Genomic DNA, 10,058 nt, shown 5'->3' on the forward strand with positions numbered 1-10,058 from the left:
TATTATCAAACTAAACTGGCTTGTGTAAATGGATTAATAATAATTATATAAATCATAAAAAATAATTATAATAAATAATCTCTAAAAGCCAGATGATTTTATCTTTAAAAATATTGTACTTTGTAGTGTCCTTTAATTTGGAGCAAGAGAACCTGGGGGAGTGACTTAGTAACATAAGTTACTATGGTGATGAACACAGATTAAAGCCGAGCTACTTTCATGGTACCTAAAACCCAGAGTTGGGTCAAACTGAACTGAAACTTACCTGGCTAGCCAGCTAAACCGGCTTCATGGTACAGGCCCCTGGTCTGACAACGAGTTTGTGTATTTTACTTTCAACTGTGTGGCTTTAGTATTTGACTTTGTATTAGTGTTACTTCTGCTCTGTTTGACTTCTCGTTACATATTCTGAGTACGTGAGGTTTGTGTATATCACTCAACTAATTCAAATAATACTGTAAAGGGCGGTCATGACTCTTAAAGAAACCAAGTGATCATGCACAATAAATGATGCTGGTGACATTAAAGGATGCAGCCGAGTGTAACCACATGTCTTTGTTTTGTGACCTCTGATTGTGCTGTCAAGCATCTCATATTCTGCACCATTACTTCTCATGTAGTCATGTTAAGGTCGTACCATCTTGACACTTGTGTGGTTTATGTTCAAAATATTGCTTTTGTTTGACTTTCCAGTAATTGTGATTAAATGAAAGAGAATTCAGTTGTCAGGCATTTACCGGAAACCCTAATCGGTTCACATTTTGCTGTTATTTCATGATTCTTGCATGCAGTTTTAGTCAGAGTTTGGACACACCTACTCATTCTTTATTGTTTCTATTTTCCACATTTTAGGCATCAGTGGGAATTGTCTTGACCCAAAATATTAGCTACACAAATAAAAAAAAAAAGCTTCTTCAAATGTATCCATGCGTTTTCTAAAATTCATATATAACAGAATTAATATGTAAGCATAGCTGTGTGTAAAACTAATTTCATGCATTTAAGCATAAGTCTTTAGATGGAAGTGTTTTTAGGATCGTGAGAAAAGTAAATGCAGTTCATTGTGTCACTCAGCATCATACAAGCACATTTCAGGCTCTCTGTGATACTTTGCATAAATGTTGTGATTTATATTTATTCCTCATATTTTTGTTTTGGTGACTTAATGTGAGGTATTATTCCACATGTTGCCACATAGTACTGGGGGGTAAAAAAAAAAAACTTTAAACATCATAGATCAGTGGTTTTCTGTTTTTTTCATGCCAAATATGATCATCCTGGTGCAACAGAGCCCATCCTAATATTTAAAAGCTTCTTCAAATGTATCCATGCGTTTTCTAAAATTCATATATAACAGAATTAATATGTAAGCATAGCTGTGTGTAAAACTAATTTCATGCATTTAAGCATAAGTCTTTAGATGGAAGTGGTAGGATCGTGAGAAAAGTAAATGCAGTTCATTGTGTCACTCAGCATCATACAAGCACATTTCAGGCTCTCTGTGATACTTTGCATAAATGTTGTGATTTATATTTATTCCTCATATTTTTGTTTTGGTGACTTAATGTGAGGTATTATTCCACATGTTGCCACATAGTACTGGGGGGTAAAAAAAAAAAACTTTAAACATCATAGATCAGTGGTTTTCTGTTTTTTTCATGCCAAATATGATCATCCTGGTGCAACAGAGCCCATCCTAATATTTAAAAGCCAGCTAAATAGTTTAATGTATAAAGAACATTGATATAATAAATATGCACAAAATATTATTTGGAATATTTTTAGTTTCAACTTTGTTCTGTTATAGTTTTGTTTTTTTTCTACTTAATTTGTTTTAGCTAAATTTTTTATTTTATTTTAATTACCTTTTTAATTGTATTATTTATTTATTTTTATTCTTTTTTTTCCACTTGACCCCCTGAAACTCCCTTGCGAACCCTGGTTTGAAGACTGCAGTCCTAGATAAATGTTATTCAGTAGATGTTTGTATATGTTTTTGAGTCACTTGCTTCATTGAGCCTCTGACTTTCACTCTATCAGTTCAGCTTAAACCTTGTTGCCTTTTTTTTTTTTTTAGTTCATTGTGTCACTCAGCATCATACAAGCACATTTCAGGCTCTCTGTGATACTTTGCATAAATGTTGTGATTTATATTTATTCCTCATATTTTTGTTTTGGTGACTTAATGTGAGGTATTATTCCACATGTTGCCACATAGTACTGGGGGGTAAAAAAAAAAAACTTTAAACATCATAGATCAGTGGTTTTCTGTTTTTTTCATGCCAAATATGATCATCCTGGTGCAACAGAGCCCATCCTAATATTTAAAAGCCAGCTAAATAGTTTAATGTATAAAGAACATTGATATAATAAATATGCACAAAATATTATTTGGAATATTTTTAGTTTCAACTTTGTTCTGTTATAGTTTTGTTTTTTTTCTACTTAATTTGTTTTAGCTAAATTTTTTATTTTATTTTAATTACCTTTTTAATTGTATTATTTATTTATTTTTATTCTTTTTTTTCCACTTGACCCCCTGAAACTCCCTTGCGAACCCTGGTTTGAAGACTGCAGTCCTAGATAAATGTTATTCAGTAGATGTTTGTATATGTTTTTGAGTCACTTGCTTCATTGAGCCTCTGACTTTCACTCTATCAGTTCAGCTTAAACCTTGTTGCCTTTTTTTTTTTTTTACTTTCCAAAGCAATTTCAAGCATTTGGAACCTGTGTATATGTCATACATTGTTGTGCTTTTTTTCCCTCTCCCTCTTTGTCCAAAAATGCTGTTGTATGCTGAACTTTGGACATGCCAAACATCTCTTCTGACATCTTCGTTTTGCTCCCCATCACCCTTAACCAATACCATGCATTTCTGGGATTCAAATACACAGCAGTAAGTATGACTAATACTGGGAGAATAGCACATTATCACCTATTTACATTGTGTGTGTTATTTGTGAGCATATACCAGCAAATTTCTCTGATCAAAAAAGTGTTTTTCTGTCTGTTTTCAGCAGCAGAAGAATCTGGAGGGATACGTGGGCTTTGCAAGCCTCCCCAACCAAGTGTACAGAAAGTCTGTGAAGCGGGGCTTTGAGTTCACCCTGATGGTTGTGGGTAAGGAAACACATTCTTTGAATGTATTGATTTTGATCTGCTTTATAACCTTCGGTATGCAGTTTGCAAATACCAAACTACACTCAACGTGTAACTAATTTAGTGACACATTGCTTGTGATGGATTCAGTGTGTGCTGCAGTCATTATGACCACTTGAGAAGCTTCCGGTCTAGTTTTGAATGTTTTCCAGTTTGAGACTACATTCTTGACATTTGGTCTAAACACTGTTTGGATAACACACAGGAAGCAGGGGTTGAATAGCAGTGATTTCACATCCTGTTCATCTTGAAAAATGCAAAGACTTCAGTGAAGAACACCTAAATGGCTGACATTTTACAAAGCATAGTTCTGAATTTGATTCTTTTACGCTTAATCAAGTTTGCGGTGATATGGGATCTGTCCTGTTTTTGCTAGAATTTGCTGTGAACGCTTACGTAGCGGTGTTTGCTTTGGCTTTGCATGTGAGCTGCGGTTTTGTACCCGACATCCACTGCATTTATGAATCTGACCTGAGGACTCGTGGTTGTGCGTGCTTGAGTTATTTTCGGTCTCAAGTGAAAGGCATGTTCAAGACATTATTTGTGGTCTTTATAGTTGCAAAATATTGTCTTTGGTTAGACTTGGTAGATGGTTTAAACTTTTCATCACATAATATCACAATATTTAACTTATTATTAATGAATCATGAATCATTAATGAAGTTTTATAGTGCTTTCTCTTGCTGATGTTTTAATATAAATTAGCTGGACTGTGCGGGTGGACTTTACCCAGTTGTTCTTGCATTAGTGTTTGGGTATGGAAAACAGCCAAGTCTGTAATGGTGCCAGCCACTTGCCCTGCCAGAAGCAATTTACTCTAGTTAATGTGCTGACCTCTCTGCGTGAGACCGCACAGATGAATGCTGCGCTCTCTTAGTTAGTTGCTCTGTATTCACACTAATGCTAAATACATAATAATGAAGCATCATCACACCGATGGAGAGGTATTGAGTCGGTCATGTTTGAATTTCCAAAACAATTAGCAGTAAGTATTTAGAATGAAGTTCACTTAGTCACATCTTGTCCATTAACATATTTACTAAAGAACTGCCAAAAAGCTGCTTGAGGTTATTTCCACTGTTCTCCCATGAGGTTCTTTGGGTTCTTAGACAATCATTTAGATTGGATGCAAAAAATGCCGTTCCCTCCAGCATTGACGTAATACATTTAGAGGAGGTTCACACAGGGCATGTCCTTGCATTCCATCTGCACTATTATTTTAATTGTTTGTCTATTTACTCATGCATCAGATGGATGTTTTTGGCCACTGTCTCATGCCATGAATGTCACATTTTTACGATTTTAAATGTAATGCTAGAGGAGTGCATAAATCAGCCATTAAATTGCAATTTTGAGAATAAGTGCTACATTTGCCCTCTTTTGTTCTTTTCAAATCTACCAAAATAATTTTTACAAATCGTGAGTAAATATTTTGTCAAATAATAAACAATTTTGTCAATAAATAGTAATAAATCACCCTGCTTTCTAGATATTGTATCTGCGTCCGCTGGTTCAAAACCCATATCTGTCAAGCACTATTTAACTTTTGAAAATGCATCTTGAGAGTCCTGTATTTCATATTTGTCTGTACTTCATTATGTCGGTAATGAAATATTCTCTAGTCTTCTAGTCCTGATTGCCATGTCTACTGATTTTATACAGTACTGTTTAAAAAAAAAAAAAAAAGCAATGTTTTTGAAAGAAGTCTCTTATGATCATCAAGGTTGCATTTATTAGAATTTTCTTATTATTATCAATGTATGATATTTCTTTTCAGGATTCGGTGAAGAGAAAGTTTAAAAGAACAGCATTTATTTAAAATATAAATATTTTGTAACATTGTCTTTACTTTGACTTTTAAAATTGCATTAATTTAATGCATCCTTGCTAAATAAAATAATAAAAAAATAAATCTTCCTAACCCATAATTTAACTAAAACTCAAACCTTATACTTTTGCAGTCTTGCAAGCAGTGGTATTTCCTTCAGTAAATCTATTTTTTATTTTGCTCTGAATTCAGGTATCATTTTAACCTTATGTTTCTCTGTATTTTCTGTCCTTTTTTTCAGGAGAGTCAGGGTTGGGAAAGTCCACGCTGATAAACTCTCTGTTCCTGACGAATCTGTACTCTGGAGAATATCCTGGACCTTCGCATAGAATCAAGAAAACAGTTCAGGTATAAAGAGTGAAGCTATGTTTCCTAAATGTCAATAGATGCTGCTTGTTCCTTCTCAGTTGTGCACTGGGAACAGAAAGTGGCAAACATCTTTTTTTTTTTACTTGAATATAGTTTTATAAAGGTTTTTAGATCATAACTCCGTGCACACATTTCTAGGTTCCTATGCTACTATACTTCTGGCTTCTCAAGCATACTTAAGTAATACTTCAGTAATAGCTATGCTATGTCCTGCATGCTTGTACTTGTAGCCTTTAGAGAGTGTCTGTGAGTCCGGAGCTTTGCACAACATTTCAGATTTTTGATAGTTGTCTTTGCATCAACACCACTAATACCCTGTGGTATGTAAACATAAGTGACCAAGCAGACATTAGCTACTAGTGTTTACACCAGCCATTTGTGAGGTCTTTTTTAGTATTTACTAGGGCATATGTTAAGGGCCTCTATGTAGAAGTAGTAATTAGGGATGTAACGATTAACCTCGAGCCGGTTGAAAATCGATTTAAATATGTGACGATTCAAATCGGTTGAGATGCTAAACAAATCGCGATTCAATTAGGGGTAGGAGTTTATATGAATGCATGTCTGAGGGGAACTTACTGTCTTTTGAAAAGTTTAGATGGTATTTTTTTCTTTTCCTCTTGCCTCTGTATAATGCATATTAAAGTTCATAAGTGCAGCCTGCTTTGTTTACAGCGGAAACCAAGGAAACACTTAAGCGCCACCTGCTGGCAGAGAGTGCATCTGCGTCTCATTCAGCTCGTCTGCGGTTGCTGTTTCGGTTTCATGCAGATATTTTTTATGCATAGTTTCACAAAACTGAAGTCAAACCATTCTGTTTTTGCTTCAAATTTCGAAATTATACAATGTAATTTAGATTAAAAACTGCTCATGTTACATGTATGCAGCATCTTTGTTTTGGATCATGATTAAAATGTAGTGGTTGCCTCTCATTTTAAATGGAAAGAGCACAGACAAAGCCTCAGTTTGTTTATATGAAGGGATTTCTTTTATTTGTGTTACTTATTTATTTGATTTGGGGCTTGTTTTAAAATTTCATTTCATTTACATTATATTTAAATTTGGTTATTTAGCAAACTCTTTTATCCAAAGCGACTAACAAACGAGGACAATAGAAGCAATCAAAACCAACAAAAGAGCAATAATTTACAAGTGTTATATTAGTATATTATTATAGTGTTATATTTCAATTTCACAAAGAAATATACAGTATTTTGTCCAAGCAATAATAAAAGGAAACATTTAATTTATAATTTGTCTTAAATCTCATTTTGTTAAAAAAAATTGTGAATCGAATCGTGAAATCTAAATTGTGAATCAAATCGAATCGTGAGTTGAGTGAATCGTTACATCCCTAGTAGTAATTCAGACAGTCTGTTATCCACAGGTGGAGCAGTCCAAAGTGTTGATGAAGGAGGGAGGCGTCCAGCTTCTGCTCACGATAGTGGACACTCCAGGATTTGGAGACGCTGTGGACAACAGCAACTGGTGAGAACGATTTTAGTGTGTTTGGTGGAGTGCCAGATATAATTATGACAGTATGGTTCAATATCAGGTTGCTTTATATAGTTAGATGGCTGTGTGATTGTGTTTTCATTACTGTGGTGTTGCTTTAAACCGAAAGCATGACCTGAATCTCACGTGTGTTTTCTGCTCCAGCTGGCAGCCGGTCATTGATCACATCGATAGTAAGTTTGAGGATTATCTGAACTCCGAGTCACGTGTGAACAGACGACTGATGCCGGACAGCAGAGTGCACTGCTGCCTGTATTTCATTGCACCCTCAGGACATGGGTGAGTGATCGGAGACCTGTCCTTCTGCTTTCCAGCTGATTATTATTCTTTATAATGTCTTAATAGAAGGAGAACACTTACCAATCATATGTTGGCCACTAATTAAAATAGCTTCTGTGCATTAGTGACGCAAGTTTCAGTTTTTGTGTTGTGAATTAAACCCTCCAATTTGCAGTAGGAAAGGTACACTATACATTAAATTGATCAAAAGTGTCAGTAAAGACATTTACATTGTTACAAAAAACATTGTATTTCAAATAAAAGCTGTACTTTTGACATTCTATTCACAAAAGAATCCTGAAAAACATCACAGTATCCACATAAATATGAAGCAGCACAGCTGTTTTCAACATTATATAATAATGAGAAATGTTTCAGCAAATCAGCATATTAGAATGATTTCTGAAGGATCATGTGACATTGTGTTGTGAGTAACGATGCTGAAAATTCAACTTTGCATTACATTTTAAAGTATATACAAATAGAAAGCAGTTATTTTAAATTATAATAATATTTCACAATATTACTGTTTTTACATTTTACATCTTGTTGAGTGTAAGAGACTTCTTTCAAAAATATTTTAAAAATCTTCTAACTATAATTTTGTGCATAAAATAGGTTGGTTGTATTCAAACCTAGACCTTTTTTTTTCTTTTTTTGTATATCATGCTTCAGTTCATTTTCACTTTACGTTTGTCAGTTTTTTCCTGCTAAGATGTCTGATAATGAATTTCATTGACAAGCCAGAGCTGAAGTCAAAATTTTCCTCTTAGTCAGTGAAAACATTAGAATGACTGTGTTACTGTAAGCAGCTGTTCTCAGACAATAGTGGATCTGTGCTCAGTCGCAGTGAAGATGCAGGAATGTGTCGCTCTATTCAGTCTTGTGTCCACACAGTCCTGATGATTATCAGAACTGAAGCATGGTACAAAGTAAATAATATGGGTGTTGTTGCCTATGATTCAAAACGGAAACCAATTTAGCTGTAAAAGTATAACACATGACCACTAGTGACTTTTTTTCTTTTATAAAACAACAATATTCAAAACAGCATTATTTCAAATATTGATATTCAAAAAGTCACCAATGTTCAATAAATAATTACAATAATAATAAACTCCTCTGAATTAAAATAAACAATGTATTCGATTTATTGGTTGTTGGTGTTGTGTTTTTGTAACTATTGATTTTTTTTTTTTTATATAATTGTTCTCTTAAAATGTGGATCATCAAATAATCTATCATTGTAGTTTTGAATTTAGTTGCACTATTAAAAAACGACATTATTCCGTTTCTAAAGCCAATGTGAGTGATCTTTAACTGTGCAAAGGTTCAGACCCTGCCCTGATATTAAGAATGAGTTATAGTTTTGGTGATTCATGCATTTGCAAAGACTATTAAAAAGCGAAAGGGACTGAGAGAACTGTGTGATGGTTATCATGGTGTTGTGTTGTATGTTTTTCCACCAGACTGAAACCTTTGGACATTGAGTTTATGAAACGGTTGCATGAGAAGGTCAACATCATCCCACTGATTGCCAAAGCAGATACCCTGACACCCGAAGAGTGCCAACAGTTCAAGAAACAGGTCAGCCTGCTGCAGCCTCCAGCTCTCGTGTGCTAAGTGCTGTCCATTTAAACTCCTGATTAAGAAAAAGGCAAGAAGAGACAGCAGGAGTTCAAGCCTCCGGCACCATGTGTGTCCTGAGTGCTTTGCCATCTGTCAGAGTATTATCTCTGCAGGAACCATGAGCAGGAGCGCAGCATTACCGCTCAGACAGGAAAGATCAGATGAAAAGATTTGAGCACATCCACAAATAAATAAACAGAGGATGTTCCTCAGTCCTAAATAATCGCTCTTGGTGAATCTCTGAAGGTTGTGTGCTGGGCCCGAAGGAATCGCAGAGGGTTTCTCTGAGTTTTAAAGTCGTTTTTATGTTTCTCTAGATTATGCGAGAAATCCTGGAGCACAAGATCAAAATCTACGAGTTTCCAGAGACGGATGATGAGGAAGAAAATAAGATTGTGAAAACAATCAAAGTAAGAGTTCCACATTTGTAATAATTTTCCGTACAAAAACATTCATATTTGTTTGTTCATGGTAGTGATATCATAAATATGAAAAAAAAATGTAAACAAGTTATTTCTCAGGGCTTTCATTAAATGTTCAGAGGAACCATCTTTGTGGTGTACTGTGTATTTCAAAAGGAAAAGGAAAAAATATCCTGTTTTCTATGATCTGTCCCTGTGCTGTTCATGTAGGAGAATGAAGTGTAATAAAGTGATAAAGTTCTGGATCTGTGTGGAGGTGGACAGTACATGTGGTTCACCAGGTGGCTGCTCATTGCAAGTCTGCCAAGCTTTGCGTGTTGCTTTAGCAGACAGATTCCTTGTACACAGCCATCCATGAGCCTCTCTCTCTCTCTCTCCCTCTCTCCCTTTCTCTCTCTCAAATTCAAATGAGCTTTATTTGCATGACTTGCACAGTATTGCCAAAGCATTGTCCATTACATGAATAAGGAATAAACAATTATATAATACATAAACAATTAATAAGTACATGTGTACTTTCTTTTTTTTCTTCTTTTTCCACAAGCAAGAAAAATATTAGAGACGTTAAAAAAAAAAAAAAAAACTTTGCACAACCGTACATGTAAGAAATGCTCTTGCTTCAGTTTTGTCCACTGGCTGACAGTCTTAGTCTATGATAAACTGATACATATCTTGCTGCTGTTGTGATCATTTTGGAATCTTCCCCTAAAATGTCACTTAATTTTTCTGTATTTGGTAATGCCAGAAAATGTGGTTTCATTTGTTGTAATTTGGGGAAATATGCAGCTCTAATGTTGTGATAGTAACTCTAATAGTATTTTCTCTCTCTCTCTCTCTCTCTCTCTCTCTCTCTCTCT

General features: G+C 34.8%; 1 protein-coding gene across 1 annotated transcript in view; it reads left to right on the plus strand.

The window, feature by feature from the left end:
* Nucleotides 1-2,770: 2,770 nt before the first annotated feature.
* LOC107592167 (septin-7-like) overlaps nt 2,771-10,058 on the plus strand; it is a 12,258-nt gene continuing 4,970 nt past the window's right edge. Inside the window, exons 1-7 of the mRNA XM_016281570.1 lie at nt 2,771-2,896; nt 3,018-3,120; nt 5,229-5,335; nt 6,744-6,844; nt 7,016-7,150; nt 8,620-8,737; nt 9,097-9,189. Of these exons, the coding sequence (XP_016137056.1) occupies nt 2,810-2,896; nt 3,018-3,120; nt 5,229-5,335; nt 6,744-6,844; nt 7,016-7,150; nt 8,620-8,737; nt 9,097-9,189 (744 nt within the window). The 5' untranslated portion in view covers nt 2,771-2,809. The remainder of the gene's footprint in view (nt 2,897-3,017; nt 3,121-5,228; nt 5,336-6,743; nt 6,845-7,015; nt 7,151-8,619; nt 8,738-9,096; nt 9,190-10,058) is intronic.

This window comes from Sinocyclocheilus grahami, unplaced genomic scaffold (genome assembly GCF_001515645.1).
Source record: "Sinocyclocheilus grahami isolate Dianchi unplaced genomic scaffold, SAMN03320097.WGS_v1.1 scaffold150.1, whole genome shotgun sequence".
Classification (NCBI taxonomy): domain Eukaryota; kingdom Metazoa; phylum Chordata; class Actinopteri; order Cypriniformes; family Cyprinidae; genus Sinocyclocheilus; species Sinocyclocheilus grahami.